The sequence below is a fragment of the Bactrocera tryoni genome, unplaced genomic scaffold (genome assembly GCF_016617805.1).
Source record: "Bactrocera tryoni isolate S06 unplaced genomic scaffold, CSIRO_BtryS06_freeze2 scaffold_7, whole genome shotgun sequence".
NCBI lineage: Eukaryota > Metazoa > Arthropoda > Insecta > Diptera > Tephritidae > Bactrocera > Bactrocera tryoni.
Window position 1 is genome coordinate 7,118,804 of NW_024396366.1, and position 21,256 is coordinate 7,140,059.

General features: G+C 37.6%; 1 protein-coding gene across 1 annotated transcript in view; it reads right to left on the reverse strand.

Annotated features, from left to right (window-relative positions):
• Nucleotides 1–21,256, reverse strand: part of LOC120781590 (insulin receptor substrate 1) — a 179,206-nt gene that overhangs the window by 128,024 nt on the left and 29,926 nt on the right. Inside the window, 1 exon segment of the mRNA XM_040113825.1 lies at nucleotides 7,473–7,857. Within this exon segment, the coding sequence (XP_039969759.1) occupies nucleotides 7,473–7,857 (385 nt within the window).

The following is a 21,256-nucleotide window of genomic DNA, read 5'->3' on the forward strand; positions in this document are numbered from 1 at the left end:
CCATAACCTCGAACGCAGATGTTTGTACGATATTGACGTTGGGCAATGGAATTGATGGCATGTGTTCAAAACTAAACAACTACCTCTCCGACCTTTCTCGTTTCCTCACTGCACGGAACCTCACACTTTCCCCCACCAAATCCACAGCGACCATTTTTACGAACTTGAGCTTAATATTGCAGTCGATGGCGTAAAAATTCCGTCTGTCAATAATCCGAAGATTTGTATCTTTTGATAGTCTATGCTCCTTCACTCCTCATACGACCACGATTATCGCCAAGGTACAGAGCCGAAACAAAATCCCCAAGTCGCTAGCCGGCGTCACAAGGGAAAAAGGCAAAGAAACTTTGTTGGCAACATACAAGGCAATAGGCCGGCCGGTCTTCAAACACATTGTAAGTTGTCGCCTGTATGCAGTGGTACGCAGATGAGGAAACTTCAGACCAGCCAGAACACTGCACTCCGGATCACGACAGAATGCCTTTTGATGTCTCCCATCGAACACCTACATAGTGGGACACTTATGCTCCCAGTTAAGAAGCATAATGAACTCCTCTCCAAGCAGTTCCTGCTAGGATGTTTTTGTAGAAATCATCCTTGCAGCCACCTGCTTAGAGCGGAACCGCCTCCTAGGAAGATCAAGAGGTCTTTCCTTAACTACGTCGACTACATTGAACAGTACGCCGACCGGACTTCGGACGTAAGTAACTTCCGACAGGCGCTGACCGCCATTCACAGTGGAGCAATCAACACCTTCATCGTTTCCCTTCCAATGAATGGCGTTCATGGAATCAAAACACCACCCATCGCAGACGAAGAGCTCGGGTTTCCGCGAGAAATGCGAGTGACCCTAGCGCAGCTTCGTTCTGGATATTGTAGCAGGTAAAACTCCTACTTATCCAGAATAGACCCTCCTACTTATCCAGAATAGACCCAAGACATATCCAACATATGTCCTGCATGCACTGAGTCTCCGCATGACACTGACCACCTCTGCCAACCTGCCAACGCCACTCATCTAACACCCCTTTCCTTTTGGTCCGACCCCGTCGAAACAGCACGTTTCGTGGGCCTCCCGCTAGATGACGTCGACGACAACCTGGATAACCCTTACCATCCTAACGGGGATTGATACTCCGTTAAAAACAACAACGACGAGCTAGAGTTGCGTGAGAAAAAATTGACCCCGATATATTAAATACATATCCAGCAATGAGTCCATGCATGACTCTAACCCCATCTTTGCATGCCCAGCATTTCTCACTCGTCTAACACACTTCTCCCCATGATCCGACCACAGCACGTTTACGAACATATCTTGTTTGTAACTTAAATGAAGATATCGGAATAAGACTTTGCACAGGTAATCCTTCCACGCTAATAATGATAAAAATCGCAACCCTCAATGCTGAATATGAAAGCCGAAAAATTTGGGCCACTATTTTCTTGATAAAAATGATTAACCCGTTGTTTCAACATCTTAGCAAATTAACTGCACGTACATATAATCATGCATTTGGTAGCGAAAATGGGTGAAATCTTTCAACATATTATTCCTGTTCCCTAATCAAGTGCTAATTGAGCCCGATAGATAACAGGGCTGCACTCCTACCTACCTACCTACCCTAAATAAGGATAGAATAAGTTTCGTTATTACATGTTACATACATATTTCAGTCAATGTGAGAGTTATTTTAATAAAATTGGGTGGAAATATTTTATCAAGTATAATTTTGTGTAATCCTAATATTAATGAAATCAGTTTGGACCTTGGACAATACCAGATCTACGGGGTTTTAGACCTATATTTATGATATTTTAATGATATAAAGTGGACTTTACGAATCTAGGGGAGGTATGGTTTGACAATTTTTTTTTTCATTTTTTTATTTATTTTTTCTGAACCGTCAACATCTCAATAATATTGTGTTAAAGTTTTAGGTCATTCGGAGAAAAACTAACGAAGTTACAGCAGGTTGAATAACGGTACCTCTAACTTAGGTTTGCGCGCTTTCCAGCTACCTGCGCTGAGTGTACAATACTTTGAATCGATTATCTCGAAAGGCTTTTTTTGAAGTCGGTGTCCACGATAACTCAAAAAGTTATGAACCGATCGTACACTTGTGCAACATAGAATTGACTCCCAGCCAACGGTCCCATTTTATTTATTTTTTGCTTCTATTCGATTTTACAGCCATAAAATGGCGCATTTTTAGGGCTAAAAACGTACTTTTACCTTCACCGACCGTTGAAAAAATTTAAAAAAAATTTTCTTTTAAAAGGGCAACGTTGGCTGGGAGATATACTTCTAAAGAACTAATTTTTTTCGTCCCATGTGTTTCAGATGATTCTACGATTTTATATCCGGGGCACCGAAATGTGCGGAATTCCGTTGAGTGCCTACTTCAAGTGGCTGCAACTTCGTTGATTTTCGACATTTTGTTGTCTAGAAATTCGAAAACATATTTGAAATGTCACTGAATAATATGATAATAAAACTATTCAAAAATATTCAGTAGTTTTCTAAAAAAAATCTTCAAAAACGCTTTTTTTTGGCCCGTCAAAAACTGAAAACTATTCATATTTGTCTTAATTTTAACTCAATACTCATCCAAAAAATCTGTAGTTGTGGTTTGTTTACACTTTCATCTGTCAAAATGAGGTCTCCTGCTATTGCCAACTACTTTTTTTCGGAAAAAGCCTAGCCTATTGTGAATGCAAAAAGCGATGAACTGGCAATGCCTCTAGTTCAATATACAAGCTATGATAGCTTATGACAAGCCAACATAATTGTGTTGGCTAACTCTTCCATACAAAATAAGCTAATAGCATAATTTGCTGGTGCTGTTAAACCAAGTTAAAATATAGAATAGCTTATTTAATTTATAATCGAGATGAATTAATTTGTCCGCTGAATTTGGTTAAAAGTTAAATTTTGTCATATATACTACACAAATTACGCTCCCAATAGAAAATCACATTGGCAGCTGCATCGCCATCTATCGGGTGATTTTTTAAGAGCTTGATAACTTTTTAAAAAAAAAAAACGCATAAAATTTGCAAAATCTCATCGGTTCTTTATTTGAAACGTTAGATTGGTTCATGACATTTACTTTTTGAAGATAATTTCATTTAAATATTGACCGCGGCTGCGTCTTAGGTGGTCCATTCGGAAAGTCCAATTTTGGGCAACTTTTTCGAAGCATTTCGGCCGGAATAGCCCGAATTTCTTCGGAAATGTTGTCTTCAAAGCTGGAATAGTTGCTGGCTTATTTCTGTAGACTTTAGACTTGACGTAGCCCCACAAAAAATAGTCTAAAGGCGTTAAATCGCATGATCTTGGTGGCCAACTTACGGGTCCATTTCTTGAGATGAATTGTTCTCCGAAGTTTTCCTCAAAATGGCCATAGAATCGCGAGCTGTGTGGCATGTAGCGCCATCTTGTTGAAACCACATGTCAACCAAGTTCAGTTCTTCCATTTTTTGGCAACAAAAAGTTTGTTAGCATCGAACGATAGCGATCGCCATTCACCGTAACGTTGCGTCAACAGCATCTTTGAAAAATACGGTCCAATGATTCCACCAGCGTACAAACCACACCAAACAGTGCATTTTTCGGGATGCATGGGCAGTTGGCCACCAAGATCATGCGATTTAACGCCTTTAGACTATTTTTTGTGGGGCTACGTCAAGTCTAAAGTCTACAGAAATAAGCCAGCAACTATTCCAGCTTTGGAAGACAACATTTGCGAAGAAATTCGGGCTATTCCGGCCGAAATGCTCGAAAAAGTTGCCCAAAATTGGACTTTCCGAATGGACCACCTAAGACGCAGCCGCGGTCAACATTTAAATGAAATTATCTTCAAAAAGTAAATGTCATAAACCAATCTAACGTTTCAAATAAAGAACCGATGAGATTTTGCAAATTTTATGCGTTTTTTTTTAAAAAAAAGTTATCAAGCTCTTAAAAAATCACCCGATATAAGATGAAATAATCTTCTTCTTCTTAATTGGCGTAGACACCGCTTACGCGATTTTAGCCGAGTTAACAAGGGCGCGCCAGTCCTTTCTTCTTTTCGCTACGTGGCGCCAATTGGATATTCCAAGCGTAGCCAGGTCCTTCTCCACCTGGTCCTTCCAACGGAGTGGAGGTCTTCCTCTTCCTCTGCTTCCCCCGGCGAGTACAGCGTCGAATACTTTCAGAGCTGGAGTGTTTTCGTCCATTCGGACAACATGACCTAGCCAGCGTAGCCGCTGTCTTTTAATTCGCTGAACTATGTCAATGTCGTCGTATATCTCGTACAGCTCATCCTTCCCTCGAATGCGATATTCGCCGTGGACCATAAATCTTTCGCAGAACTTTTCTCTCGAAAACTCGCAACGTCGACTCATCAGTTGTTGACATCGTCCAAGCCTCTGTACCATATAGCAGGACGGGAATTATGAGCGACTTATAGAGTTTGGCTTTTGTTCGTCGAGAGAGGACTTTACTTTTCAATTGCCTACTCAGTCCGAAGTAGCACCTGTTGGCAAGAGTTATCCTGCGTTGGATTTCCAGGCTTGTTGGTGTTAATACTGGTTCCTAAATACACGAAATTATCTACAACTTCAAAGTTATTACTGTCAACAGTGACGTGAGTGCCAAGTGGCGAGTGCGACGACTGTTTGTTTGATGACAGGAGATATTTCGTCTTGCCCTCGTTCACTGCCAGACCCATTTGTTTTGCTTCCTTGTCCAGTCTGGAGAAAGCAGAACTAACGGCGCGGGTGTTAAGGCCGATGATATCAATATCATCGGCATACGCCAGCAGCTGTACACTCTTATAAAAGATGGTACCTTCTCTATTAAGCTCTGCAGCTCGAACTATTTTCTCCAGAAGCAGGTTGAAAAAGTCACACGATAGGGAATCGCCTTGTCTGAAACCTCGTTTGGTATCGAACGGCTCGGAGAGGTGCTTCCCGATCCTGACGGAGCTTTTCGTGTTGCTCAGCGTCAGTTTACACAGCCGTATTAGTTTTGCGGGGATACCAAATTCAGACATCGCGGCATAGAGGCAGTTCCTTTTCGTGCTGTCGAAAGCAGCTTTGAAATCGACGAAGAGGTGGTGTGTGTCGATTCTCCTTTCACGGGTCTTTTCCAAAATTTGGCGCATGGTGAATATCTGGTCGGTTGTTGATTTTCCTGGTCTAAAGCCACACTGATAAGGTCCAATCAGTTTGTTGACGCTGGGCTTTAATCTTTCACACAATACGCTCGATAGAACCTTATATGCGATGTTGAGGAGGCTAATCCCACGGTAGTTGGCGCAGATTGTGGGATCTCCTTTTTTATGGATTGGGCATAGCACACTTAAATTCCAATCGTTGGGCATGCTTTCGTCCGACCATATTTTACAAAGAAGCTGATGCATGCTCCTTATCAGTTCTTCGGCGCCGTGTTTGAATAGCTCGGCCGGCAATCCATCGGCCCCCGCCGCTATGTTGTTCTTCAGGCGGGTAATTGCTATTCGAACTTCTTCATGATCGGGCAATGGAACTTCGGCTCCATCGTCGTCGATTGGGGAATCGGGTTCGCCTTCTCCTGGCGTTGTGCATTCACTGCCATTTAGCAGGCTGAAGAAGTGTTCCCTCCATAATTTAAGTATGCTCTGGGCATCGGTGACTAGATCACTTTTGGGGGTTCTACAAGAGGATGAGAGACCCCCCTTTTGATGACGACCACGGCAAACAATGAAATAATCAGCGTTTGAAAAACTACGCTACTCCCGTAACATTTCATGTTGCTATTGCTACTGCTCTCACTTTTTCGGGAGCCATAGCATAACAATGTAAAAGTATGTGTTCTGCTCTGCTCGGAGTTTTGTTAGATGAAAAAACTATAGCTGCAGCAATAGCTAAAAATTAAGTGCTGTACTAAGCTCTGGCGTAGCGATAGTAGCAGAGCTAATTAAAATTTTCATGTGCTACAGCTACACATGCAACACTATGGCCGCCATATATCGAAAAATAAAGGGCATTCGCAATATTTCATGCAGTGCAGTGAACCAGAAAAAATTGTACGGCGAAATGGGTGTCTTTGATGTGTCCTATTTCCTAAACTATTAAAACTTTTCCGTTGCATCCAGGAGTGAAAAAAATGTAATTGGAATATATTTTTTATCTCCCAAAATTTAAAAAATCCTATAAGATCACGTTTTCAAAGATCAAAAGAACTGTTGTATATTACAGTTCACATTATTCATTACAAAATTTCTCCGATGAAAACCAGGTTACCGACGTCATTTGCACCAACTGCACCCCTTTTGCCTTCATAGGTACCACACACCACACTATGCCGATTCCACCATGTTTGATAGTATTATTTAAATCGTTGTCCAAGCTTAGACTTTCTTACTCCTTACAAATCAATTACCAACAAATCCAAATAATTTGCAAATTTGCAATATTTATTGTGTGATTTGTTTGGTGGTGTATACGCTTAAAATAGGGTGAGAGCAAGAAGTTCGAAACAGTTGAGTGTGGATATTTTAGGGGATTCCTTGATACCCTGAGCAACTTTGCTTTCAGCCTGGGCACCTAATTTTTTTTTCAGCCGTTCCACTATCATCAATACTTCCAACCTCACCAGTCTTTTTGAACAACATTATGAGTTTCTTAGAAAATATTTCATATCAATATTTGACTATCAGAGCCTCCTCTGGAGATGTTCACCATTTTTTCTTCAAAAACTACAAATAATTTAGTACGCAAATATTACCAGTCAAAAATAAAGGTGCTTACTTGATAACTGCATTCAAAGGTTTGCCAAAGTAAGTGCAAATTTTTGTTTTTTTTTTTTTTGCTATTCAAATAAGATATCTTAATTGTTTTGTTATAGTTAACATCGATCTTGATTTATTGTTACAACTTTTATAAAAATAAGGAAAATACATAATATTCGCATATTTTGACTTTTTATTACATCTTAACAGCTGAAATAGTTTAAGAGAAAGCACTTCCAAAATCAAAACATCTCCCTGTACAAGTTTTTTTTGGTTCAATGTATATGTATATCAAAACGTTTTCAACAAAGTTATGGTAGAGAAAAATACAAATATCGCAAAGCCTTGAAATGAGACCTCTTTTTATACTCTTTCAACACATTGTCAGTTGTGATCGGCGCAGAGTATCAATTTGGAAAGTATCAAAAAATCTTTGGTTCTAGCAGCGTCGTCGCTACCAAGGGAAACTGTGCGTGCTGCTTTTATGTCAGTGATGTCTTTTTTTAACAAGAGGAAGAGAGACCTCTTCTACGTTGGAATGACCAGGCGGAAAATAATAAACTTGGTTTAACTTAGCCACCAAAAAAGAAGTTCTAAGATTATTTTTGTAACCTTAACTTATTTTCATTCACAATGTACGACTTGTTGGATTCGAATTACTTGGGTCTTGTAATAAGATAAATAAATAAACGTTTAACTTGTGTTACTTACCAAATTTAGGAATTAAAATATCAGCTTTATTCGTAATACTACGTTGAAGCGAAAGCAACGCTTGCAGCCACTTTAACATTTCTGCTTCAGTTTCTAAAACCATGCCGAAGCCACCGTCTTTCGTTGCAAGTGCTATTACATAGTCATGCTTTGTATCTAATCTCCGATTAATATTAAAGCAGTTCTCTAATTTTACCACACGTTTGGGAGCTAACCCAGACTTAAACTTTCTCATGCTATCAAAATATTCCAACCGAGCGCCCTCTTGGGTAGTATCTCTGTATAATACAAAAAACTTTTTTTTCATTGTATTCAATTTTTTTTGGTATCCAGATAACATCAAACCGTCCTCATAATTCGTGTCGATAAGTTTTGACATTTTATCCTATAGATAAAGTAAATGGTATGCAATTATTATCAATATTTTTTAAAGTAGTAATTTCGACTAATATTCAAAATTAACATCAAAAATATTTAGAGTTAGACATCAAAATTATTTTAAGACATATATAAGGCAGAATTAAGAAGTATTTTACTATGCACATATAATATATTACATTTGCGGTTGCTTTAAATCGTATTTGATATTGTCCTTCAAATAAAAGGCTTTACATATTTTAACAATTTTGCTATTGAAAAAATATCAAAAGTGATTTATAATTAGAAAATAAACCATCGGATAATTAATGTTGATGAAAAAGAAATTCAATCTGGTTTCTATAATTGGCTCCAGGTTCAATCTTCATAATACAAGGGGCATTCCAAAGTAAACAGGACTTTTTGAATATAGCGCCGCCTGGTGGCGCCATCAATATGTCGACTTTATCGATTGTCCAGTGAGAATTTCATGACATTTTATTGATTGAAGGTGAAGTTATTGCGTTTTAAGTGTCAATATGTTTGTGTTATCGGTGCGAAAATGAGCTTCGAACAAAGAGGCAACATTAAATTTTGTTTTAAAATTGGTAAAACTTTTACCGAAACGTTTCAATTGATGAAACAAGTTTAAGGCGATGATTGCCTATCCCGTAGCAGAGTGCACGTGTGGTTTCAACGTTTTCAAAGTGGTCGTGAGGAGATAAATGACGATCAACAAGTGGGCCAGTCAAAATCCGTGATCATTGGAAATTCCATTGAAACTGTGCGTGAATTCACCAAAAATCAGCCGAAATCATCATTGAAGTTCATGGAAATGGAATTGAACATCTCCAAAATATCGACTTACCGCATTTTAGCCGAAGATTTGGGCTTACGAAAGGTGTGTGCACGGTTTGTTCCGCTCAAATTGACTGACGACCAAAAATTGCTCAGAATCCAACATTCGAAGGACGATTATTTGACCAAAAATCACATTTTAACCATTAACCACTCCCCGTATTCACCTGATATGGCAACGTGCGACTTCTTCCTTTTCGAAAAATTTTGCCTATTTCGGAATGCATTTGCCTATGAAAGGAAAGCGTTATGTAGACTAGAGGCCATTCAAAAGGCTTACACCGGCATACTGGTGACCAACGAGCCAAAACACAAGTTCGACATGCTCTTCTACCGTGCAAAAAGCTGTATTGAAACAGGAGACTATTTTGAATAAAATAAATTTATTTTGCAGAAAAAACCATTAGTTCTGTTTTTTTTTAAAGGTCCTGTTTACTTTGGAACACACCTTGTATGCATACGTAGAAAATCGTAGGGACTATAACAGTATAAAAAATTGGTGGAAGAAAAGAAAGATCGTAAAATGAAACAAAAAATATGGAAAGCAATGACGTTCAATTAAATCTAAAATTGGCGATTCAATAGATTAGAATTAATTTGTACATTCGTCAAGAAATTATGAAGTTATAGTGCTGTAAATATCTCTGTTGAAGAAGTTGATAGTATCAGTAATTTAAAAGGATCTTAATAACTAGACAAAAGTATAATGAACGGCTTTTATTAAGAAAACTGGAATGCAATTGTTGGAACATAAATTTATTTCTTAAAACATTACGAAAATTTCCACTTTTTGTTTTTTTTTTATTTTCGGGAAATTATTTAAGCTCCATCTCGATGAAAATCAAGGAATTAACATATTTTATTATTGTTATGCTGTTCATAATTTGTCCAAATTTTTCTCAAAATGTTTTAGCTTACTTGAGGAGGTATTCTAATCTAGAAATTAAGAAACAAAATCATTTTTCCATAATTCGATAATTTAGATATTTAAATTATTTCCGAAGTTATACCGTTTTAGTGTCGTGGCAACTGGACCAGTTTGAACAGACGATAAAACTTTGATCACATTTTTCTCAGAACTACTTTTTCAATGCATTGTCTCAAGTTCTAATCAGCCATTTACTTGAAATGTGGCATGACTATTGCATGAAACAACAAACAACAAAAAAAACAGTAGCTTTAATATATTACAGTACAATCAATTTTGAAAAAAAGGAATTTAAAATTATTTCAATAAAATTAATGTTGTAATACATATATGTATATATTAATGTTGTAATAATACATTACATGACTTAGCCAGCGTAGCCGCTGTCTTTTAAATCGCTAAACTATGTCAATGTCGTCATATATCTCATACAGCTCATCGTAGCATCGAATGCGATATTCGCTGTGGGCAATGCGCAAAGAACCGTAAATCTTTCGCAGAACTTTTCTCTCGAAAACTCGCAACGTCGACTCATCAAATGTTGCCATCACCATATCGCAGGACGGGAATAATGAGTGACTTATACAGTTTTGTTTATGTTCGTCGAGAGAAGAATTTACTTCCCGATTGCCTAATTAGTTCGAAGTAGCACCTGTTGGCAAGAGATATTCTGCTTTGAATTTCGATGACGTTGTTGTTGGTGTTGATGCTGGTTCCAAGATAGACGAAACTCTCTACATACAATTTCGCAGTTATAACTATCAACAGTGACGTGGGTGCCTAGTCGCGAGTGCGACACCTGTTTGTTTGTGGCAGGAGATATTTTATCTTGCCCTCGTTCCCCACCAGACCAATTGGTTGTTAAGACCAATGATATCAATATCATCAGCATACGCCAGCATTTGTACACTTTTGTAGAAGACGGTACCTTCTCTGTTTAGTTTCTTTCTTTCTTTCTCCAGAAGAATGTCGAAAAAGTCACACGAAAGGGAGTCGCCTTGTCTGAAACCTCGTTTGGTATCGAACGGCTCGGAGAGGTTCTTCCCGATCCTGACGGATTTTTTGGTGTTGCTCAACGTCAGTTTACACAGCCGTATTAGTTTTGGGGGGGTTACCAAATTCAGACATTGCGGCATAGAGGCGGTTCCTTTTCGTGCTGTCAAAAGCAGCTTTGAAATCGACGAAGTGGTGTGTGTCGATTCTCATTTCAAATGGCACATGGTGAATATCTTGTCGTTGTTGATTTGCCAGGTCTAAAGCCACACTGATAAAGTCCAATCAGTTTGTTGATGGTGGGCTTTAATCTTTCACACAATACGCTCAATAGAACCTTATACGCGATGTTGAGGAGGCTTATCCCACGATAGTGACGATAGAATTGGGCAGAGCACACTTAAATTCCAATCGTTGGGAATGCCTTCATTCAACTATATTTTACAAAGAAGCTGATGCATCAGTTCTTCACCGCCGTGTTTGAATAGCCGCTTTGTTGTTGTTCAAACGGGTAATTGCTATTCGAACTTCTTCATGGTTGGGCAATGGTTCGCCTTTTCCTAGCGTTATACATTCACTGCCATTCAGCAGGCTGGAGAAGTGGAGTTTTAGTATACTCTTGGCATAGGCTACTATATCACCCCCTTGGGTTCTACAACAGCATGCTCAGGTTTTGAATCCTTCTGTTAGCCGCCATATTTTTTCGTAGAATTTTTGAGCATTACCCCTGTCGGCCAGCTTATTAAGCTCTTCATACTCACGCATTTCGGCCTCCTTCTGTTTCTGTCTGCAAATGCGACTCACTTCCCTCTTCAACTCTCGGTATCTATTTCATACTGCACGTGTTATGGTCGATCGTAACGGTGTAAGGTAGGCAGTCTGTTTTATCTCCGCTGCGACACGACACTCCTCGTCGCATCAGCTTTTGCATTTTCCAAAAACCAATGGTTTCGGTTGCAGCTGTACGTAAGGAGCTTGAAATGCCGTCCCACAGTTCCCCTATACCGAGTTGTTGACGAGTGTTCTCGGGACGAGCAGGAGTGCAAGACGAGTAGAAAATCGTTTGGATATCTGTTGTGATTGCAGCTTCTCAACCTCGAACTTTCCTTGTGTTTGTTGACGTGCGTTCTTTGTTACACAGAGGCGGGTGCGAATCTTGGCTGCAACAAGATAGTGGTTCGACTCGATGTTAAGATCTTAGAGCGTACGCACATCTAGAACACTGGAGTCGTGTCTTCCGTCTATTACAACATGATCGCTCTGGTTGGTGGTTACATTGTCCTTCTCTTCCGTCGGGGCCTGGGCGCAAATCAGCGATATGTTGAAGAACCTCATTACCGGCGATGATGTCAGCTTTTCACGAGTACTTCAACCAGCTAGGCAGCGGCACCCTCGCAATTAAGGGACTGGACATTCCAGGTGCACGCTTTTAAAACGTAATCCTTATTTCGTTTGCCATGGTCTTTTTATGCTTTTCCATAACAACCCTGATGTTTGGCTACCCAGAGCATACTTGGTATAAGACCGGAAGTCGTGAGCTGCTTGAGCCATATGTGAAGGAATCGTTTCTAGCCACTCCCAAGTGAATGGCAATCAGATAATTTTCTCACTTGCGAAAACTTCTACACATGACTCTATCCTCCAGGCAAACCTTACTGAAGAGAAATGTGAAAAGAGCGGGAAAATATGGTTGTCATTTGCTTTCCTTATCGGTCTACTTTTGTATCGTCTCTATTGAAAACCCCGTTATTTATATATTTACTATATATATTTTTTTGCGGAAGCTATACATTTTTGCTGGTTACCCAAGGAATTATATGGTTTTTTACTGGCAATACGTCCATGATACTTTATTCAAAAATTTTTTTATGGCTTTTGGCAACTCTTACTGAACGCCAAAGGTCACCTGGGCCGCAGTTATCTCGACGTTTGCCTTTACAAGGGACACACCACTTCTCATTTATTTTTGTGTCAGCTTAAGAGGACGTCCAGATCGTATCTTTGAAGTGATTGTTCTTCTTTTTAGAAAGTTTTTGATAATTGTGAAACTGATGTGCAATTTCTGCTAATGGTTTATTCTAATTGGAGGTTATTTTAGACCTTTCTTGTGCAACTTAATAATATTTATTCTTTCACCCAATTTGTTTCGTTTAAACTGCAAACTATTAAAAAATGTAGAATGCGTTTACCATAATTTTTATTTAAAAATTACGACACAATTGCTGATATTGAAACAAGTTGAGCATATACTTTTGACGCGTTATTTATGACGACGCCTGCTTGTGTGATATGATTGGACCCATTAGTATTTCAACTTACTGAGAACAATAGCATATTTAAAGAATTTAAGTTATTTAAGCACTGTTTCCTTAAGTTTGAAGCGGTAACGAGGTCAGCTGCTCAGATTTCGGGGAGTCGCATCTGGCAGGTGAAAGGGGGCCGATTGCCATTACTATTATAAACTGGTAATCCCGGCGGGCTTTTACCCTCGCAGGATGGGTATGAGCGACGCTAACTTAAATTGGTACCTGAGGTACCTTCGGGAGGGGAAGACTCCTCAGGTACTAGCGAGAAACAGAGCCAGAGAAAGAAGTGCCTCCCCTGCAGCGAAGGATCGCTACTACATGTGAACCAGCATGCTTACAGATCAACCAAGCTAACTTCGATGCAGACTTCGCTGGAAGAAGAAACGAAATGTTATGCGCCTTCCTAGACATCGAACCCTTGACAACACGTCTTACAAGAGCGGAGCGAGGGCACTGGAGAAAAGGAGATGGATAGAGGCCGTACTGCGCCCCAGAATAACTGAAACCATAGTAGGAGATACCAGGATTCGTCTCGGCACTACAAGAGGTTGACCACAGGGTGGACTTGCTAACTGACAATGGCATCTGCAGTCAAGGATACACAGATAACATTGCTATTATACCCGAAAGCAAATTCGAGGACACTCTCTGCGACTTTATACAAATGGGTTTAAACCTGGCTAATGGATGGTACAGTGGGGTTGAGCTGAACATCAACCTTTCTAGACGACCATCGTCCAGTTCACGAGACCTAGGTCGTTGCCGGGCACAGGAACCTTACTCTTGGGGGCAGAGAGGTAGAGATGACCAACGTGGTCAAATATCTTGGTCTCACAATGGATTCCATTCTGCCGTAGAATCAGCATGAGTTCCTAACAATGGTCAAAGCGACTAAAGCACTAATGGTGTGCAATCGACCAGCTGGTAAACTCCTGGGCTGCAAGCAAAGGGTTGTTAAGTGGTTGTACACCATAATCAGGCGGCCGATAATCATGAATGGGGCGGTGGCTTGGGCCTCAAAAGCTTCGCTAAGACTCCTACTATTGATACTTGCATGCATGTCGGGTGCAATGCACACTTGTCACCTTGTAATCGGTCAGGTAGCGAAGCACAAACAAAATAACAGCAGAAAGATGTAACAGAGGTAAGGAAATCTTATCCCAGCGGATGAAAGAGTTAAGTGGTGTAATAGCTTTGGCTCTTCTCCAAAGGGGCAGCATTACTTCACCAAGAAGTAGAAGGTTACACCTAAGCACCAAGGCTGAATGGAATGATTCTCTCTCGATCTACTGTATCTATGGGAAGTTTTCCGAGCATTTTTCAGACAGAAGTTTGCCATAAGTAGACGCATAGAGATAAACCTCCAACGTAACAACGTATAATTATACTTAGCGGCACTTAAAGCAATCTCTGCTTATGAGATCAAATCGATACTCGTGTAGAAGTGTAGAAAACGACTGAATAGCCCGCAATAGAGTAAGAAAATTGCTAACTTTTAATACTTCCCAAAGGAGAAAATATTAATAGCAAGTATTCAAATACATTCTGATGGGTTAGAGAATTTCCGATTTAATTATTTCTTTGAAAATATTAATAGTGGCTAGTATATATAATTTCCTACTACATTCATGGATATTCTTTTTAAGGAGGAGCCTGTTTTTGGGGCTTCAAAAGGGAAAGAAATAATTGATTGAGGCGAAATTTTTAGGGTTGATAGTTTTATATTTAAATTTTTATTTTTGGATACGAAATCTTTTATATTCTGTCCTCGGGAAGCAATTGCCCAAAGCATTCGCATGTGCATTTGCAGGACGGCGAGCAGGATGCCTGCCTCAATTTCTATCTGAAACAAAAATTTTAAAGAGCTTGATATTTGCTAATAACATATCTTCTAGTTAAACTAAAAAAAATCCAAAAACAGTGTAAAATTCTAATTTTTTTAGTTAAAAAAATTTTGGTTTTTACCTAAAAATTTTTACTTTTCGTTGTTCAAAAATATGTTCAAACCTGAATTTTTAATTTTAAATAGAAAATAATTGAATGCTAAAGATAATAATCTTTGCCTCAATTTCATACGACGTTTAGTTTGTTTTCTATCCTGTTAAAGTCTGCCCAAACGCTCGTATACCTACTAGACGCTCTAGCTTCGACAATATCTCGAACTCCCATCTATAACTTTGGGGGCATATTCTTAGATAATTTTTAAAGAAATTTAAGTAAAAAAAATCGATTTTTTTTAAGCTTCTAAACCAGGGGAAGCAAAATGTTGGGCCCGCATAAAAATTAACTATGCAGCACGCTCTAATAACGCAATTCTGTAAGCAGTCTCTAGCCACTATTTGAGACATATTGAGGTAAAATCCCAATTTGTGACAAGTTACTATTCATAATACAGTCTCTAGTCTTTAGTCACAAAATATTGTCTCAAATTGTTGACCTGATAGTTAGCAGGCCACAAAACTAAAAAAACTCTTATTTGTACCACAGTACATTTCACAAACATTTTCAAATATTTTGTGAAAATTAAAATAGAAAAACACACAGAGTAACACCAAAAGAGAATTCGCTGACAATGATCGACAAAACGCCATCAAACACACATCCTAATGAGATGCACATACATATGTATATGAAAAAGGAATTGTAAACTAAATATCAATCAAACCTAATTAAAAAAGTAAAATTTCTGAATAGTATATAAGGATAAGTAAATCTGAATATGAAAATAGAATGAAAATATTCTCAGCTTAATTAAGATCTTTATTTTCCAACAGAGTTTAAAAGTTCTTCATTGGGTTTAATCCCACTTATTGAGAAATTATTTATATTTTTGGAATTTATTATCGTATTGATTTTATATAATCCGCACACGTCACCAATAATCATTCATAATCGTAATTACTATTGATTATTGATTTTCAAGTTTATCAGTGTTGTAGCGGTTATCCCATCCCCGCTTGGGTGGTAAGGTTCACATGGCTCACTCTAGATTATCGTGGCAACTCGAGTTCTTCGTCTACAATGGGTGGTGGTTTGACTCCAAGTACACCATTCACTGAGGAGTCGATTAAGGTGTTAATGCCTTCATTGCTTTCAATGTATATCTGAAGTCTGGTCGATGTACTGCTCGATGATGCAATATCATAACAGTGAATACATCAAGTGGAATCTTGTGATAGATGTGACACATCTGAAGCTTCCTCATCTGCGTTGCCGGCCAGCTGATTGCCTTATATGTTGCCAGCAACATTTATTTGTCTTTTCCCCATAAGTTGCCGACTAGAGACCTAAGGAGTTTGTTGCGGTTCTATACATTGGCAGTTATCGCGGTCATACGAAAAATGAAAGAGCACAAACTGTCGAATGTTACATCTAAGCCCTTAGGGTTTATCAATGGTCTTGCACAGCGGTTACAATTAAAATAAAGTATTTTTGGAAAATTTTTATTTTTTAGAATCGTCTTATTGTAACGCAAAGATAAGAAATAAATTTTTTTTTTATTAAAATACAATTTTTTAATTAAAAAATAAACAAATAAATCAAAAAATTAAAACACTTTACAAGCGATACCCTTTATCAACACCCTTTCTGCACAGGCAGCGCTTAAAAAAAAAAACTCAACAACGAATGTTCGGCCATGGATAATATGATACGAATCTCTCCCATTGGCCCTCATTTTTCTCTCAAACGCGTTCCCTGATTATTTGACGGCGATGGAGATCAGGGAATTTCTATCAGCTGATTTCAGAAAAAGCGAGATGCCAGAAGTAAACCGCTTTAGTTACATGACAAAATCAGTGTGAAATGAAGTTTTCCCAAACCCAGCGCACAACCCTATGTAGGGGATGTTTCGCCTTCTCACTTTAGCTCGCCTTCGATCGGATGTTCTTAGGCTACCCAGAGGATACTTGGTCAAGGACCGGAAGTTGTGAGCTGCTTGAGCCATGTGTAAAAGAATCGTTTCTGGCCCCTCCCAAGTGAATGGCGATTAGAGAACTTTCCTCACTTGCGTGAACTTCTACACTAGGGGTATAACTTTTTGAATTTTTTGATAACTGCGTTTTTTATTTTTCGATTTATTTCAAAAACTTCACGCAGAATTTAACTTGAAAATTCGTATGAAAATTTCATACATATGCCAAGAAAAAACACCATATGAGATTATGTTCTTTTCTTTGTGTCTGTTTTGTTTTGCTCTGCTTCCGTTATTCGTCGTATTTTTGCATATGACAAAAATAGATAACGGTTAATTTGAGTAAATGCTTTATGAATGATTGAAACTTCGTATTAGCGTCGCGCCAGCTGCCTTTATTTAGCTGTCGATCTCTCATTCAGTGCGTGGCGGCTGGAGTGAAAGTAGTGTCTTTTTTAATTAACAATGTCTTTTAAAAAAAGTGGTGCTGAAGTTTTAAAAAATTCAAAACAATGGGAAAACAATTTAATAACATTTGAAAAATCTAAGAATAAGAGAAGAGAAATCAATAACATTGAAAACCCCTTGAGTGAATTGTGTCAGATTCCAAAACAGACCGTGATTATAGGAAGGTATAATGAATTAGCTGCACAACGGAAGATAACAAAAGTTTTAAATGATTATTCAACATTTTTAAAATTCCCGGATGGCAGAAATGTTACAATGGCGTTCAACAAGTTATGTGATATGACTGATTTAAAAGGTGTCTGGCTAGGAACTGAGGACAAAAAGTTGTATGAACTCCAAACAACTACAAATGGAGAAGTTGGGTACACGACAGCTAAAGCAGTTTGTGTGCATCCCTCCAAAGCTGCCCTTTTAAGAAAAAATGTTTAAAGCACCTCGTGTTTAAATAAAGTGGCGCTCAACACTTCAATATCATCAGCTGAATCTGTTGGTGAATATAAAGCTCCTCTTCAAAGAAAAAGAAATGCGAAGTGTTCAACAAAAGCAGCAGTGACAATGGTAACAACAGCCCATGTAAGCACCAAAAATGCCGCTAAAATATGCAATGAATTGTCCAAAGAAGGAATAAATATAAAGCGATGATTAAAGCAGCGCTGAACTTGGAAAAAAATTATAAGAATTCCTTAAGAGATGACATTTGGTGCATTCATTTCGACAGCAAGAAATTTGGGAAGAAAGAAGTGCAGGCCGTGGTGTTAACAAATGAAGCTAAGGAAGTAAGAGTAGCGGCAATGGTTCTTGAAAACGGGAAAAGTTTGTCAATTTTTGAAGGTTTCTATTTAATAATATATTTTTAGAGCATTAATTAACTTTCTATAACTTTTTTAAGGAATAAGGAATGTATTGGATAAATTTAACCTTTGCAATTCCATTAAGATGATTGTTAGTGACACAACAAACGTTAATACAGGGGTTAAAAGTGGAGTTGTTCGTTTACTGCAGAATTGTTTTCAGGAAAAAAAATTCAAAGAGATTCATATTTTTTAATAAATTATGTTCAGGCTTCCTGTAAAATGTAATAAACGTAATTTAACACCCAAATGTGTCTTTATTCATTCGATAAATGTTATCTCTTAAAATCTTTCTTTAATTGGGAACTCATTAAAAACTTTAATAGGATTGCTTCCAAATGTATTCATTTGCAAGTTTGTGTGTCACATTAGTAAACAGCTGATTCGATTATTGGTTTTGCATATGTTCGAAAAGACTAAAATCCAATCAGATTCTGAGACACCATTGATAATCAGAATTGGTTTGCAATTCTGACAGCTAAGCAATTCTGTCTTGGATTCCATAACACCCCTGATTATCACTTATCGTTAATAACAAGTGCGCTCTGCTCATATGTACATATGTACTTACATACCAAGAATGATAGAAAAGAGATTAAGCATTGCGCAGGTCCGTTATACTTGAAAAATGTAAACAAACAATTGCTTACGTCACACGGTGCAGTAAAAAATTTGACAGCTATAAATTCGTGTTACCAATCAATGTGAATATAGAAACAATTTATTTTACCCGTGTAATTTTGTATTTAAATAACAAAATGAAGTGTGTAGTGAAAAGTTGTGTCAGTGATAGAAGAAGAAGAAATAAAAATGTGAAGAAAACATTTTTTATGTTTCCGATAAAGGGCAGAAAAAAAGTGGATCCAATTTTGTAGAAATAATCAAGCATTTAAGCCGAAAACATGGCGAATTTGTATGGACCACTTCAACGATGACGACATTATTGGAAACGGGATGTACGAAATGGGTAAGTTTATAAATCCCCTTTGTTTTAAAATATTTTAATTTAAAACTTTTCATAGGCCTTGCCGCCAAAAGGACTTTGAAACCAGGAGCTATTCCCTGTAGCTATAACGTTGCAGCTAGTGAAAATGAGCAGCGAGGTACCAGAGCTGAGCGCAGGGAAAATAAGAAAATAGTGACTTCATTGTTGATAAATGTTGACCAACCTCAAGAAGTGCGAGTACTGTGTATACCTGCTGAAGATTTTAACGTGACTGAGGATTGTGCAGACCTTTAAATGGAAAATAGTTTGAATGAATTGTGCATTGAAGACGCTGCTATTGACATTGACATTGCGATCTACAGGCTAAAAAGTTGTTTTTTAGATCTCGAATGTTCTTTGAAATTTGAAAACTTAATGCCAATATTGCGAAATTCAATTATCAAAAGAAACGTAAAATAAGCAAATTTAAGAAATAAATGTATAGATTATATAAATAACTTTTAATATGACTAAAATATAACTAAAAAATATTACAAAAAAAAACTAAATAATCTGCCTCGATTCATATTCAAATAAAAAAGACAAGCAGAATAAAATAAAAGACATTATAAAAACTGAATTGTTTAATTTAAATATTTCTTTTAATTTTAAGGTTTATGTTAAATATTCAAATTGATCTATAATTGTAATTATTTTCATATTTAACTTGCACTGTGATTTTCGTAAATGAGTTAATTTTTCCATTTTTTGTATTGCAAAATAATAATTAATAAATCAATAAAAATCTAAAATCTCGCGGACCTTAATTATTTTATTTCATTTTTATAAACCAAAAACAAATCAATTATTATAACAAGCAATATTTACTTGCTACTCAAGATATTTCACGAAATTTATAAGCCGTGTGACGAAGAAGCGCAGAACGAAATTTTTTGTCTCTCATCTGCGCAATCTTGTACTCATCATTCTTGCTTACATACAGATATGTGTACACATGTAGATATGTCACCCGCAAAAATTACAAACATTGTTCTAGAAAAACAACAATTGTCTCAAATAGCATCAGCTGCGACACAAGTCAATATGGCAGCCAAACAGTCGATGCCCAAATTTGCAGAAAAACACACAACAGCAACATTTTCACTCATGAACGCAAGCGCACTTTCAACAGGCATAAGAGCAAACACAATTACATCTCCCGGAGCGTGCCTTTGCCTACAAGCGTCTTTTCGCGACGGTGTTTAAAGCTAAAAATTATAAATTGAACAACTTTCTGATGTTTCTTCACAGAAAGAAGTGAGAAAAGTGGCAACATAGCTGTTTTCGGTTTATAATATTTATCAATCCTAAAATTTTTTTCCGTGGCTGGCAAAAATCTGCGTCGATATGTATGCACGATCATACATACGCATACATATTTACGCAAGTTTGTTGGTAAAGCTGTTAGAGCGGCAAGGGAAGCAGTGGCAATTGGTGATCGTTCGTTTGTGTTTTCGGTAAGATTTTTGCAAGCAGCGTAAAAATATACATATACATATACATATACATATATATATATATATATGACACATATAGACTGCGTATCGCCCATATACTCCATAATAATAATAATATAGCGTGGTGATCGTAACCACGGCCTGTATCGCCACGGCGACAATCATGTTTACCCGCGCCTATAGATGTTTCACATCAATAACAATATTACATTTCATTTTAATTTTCATACGCATCTACAATTAGTAAGTACAATTCAAACTCAAATCGTGATATTATCGTTTATCAGTGCGCGTGCGCGTACCGTGCATATGTTTGTATGCATATGAATACAAGTGATTGATAAACAAAAAACCCTCCCTCAAGTCAGGCGCTGTAGCTTAACTCTAAGGAGTCGCTATTTGCTTTTAGGTTCCCATACACTGAATATAGGAGTTTTCGTTTTTTCATCCAAACTAAAATTTTGCCAACTAATTTTCGTTTCTCAAAAATAATTATCAGATATTCATAAAGTTGGCTTTTCAAACTTTAAAAATTCCCGCGACAAAATTATTATTCTCAGAAACTTTTTTACTTTTATTAAAAAAAATCCAAATTTCAAATCGATTTGTTTAATAGTCTAATTGATATAATCAAACTTTGTCGCAGAAATTTTTAAAGTTTGAAAAGT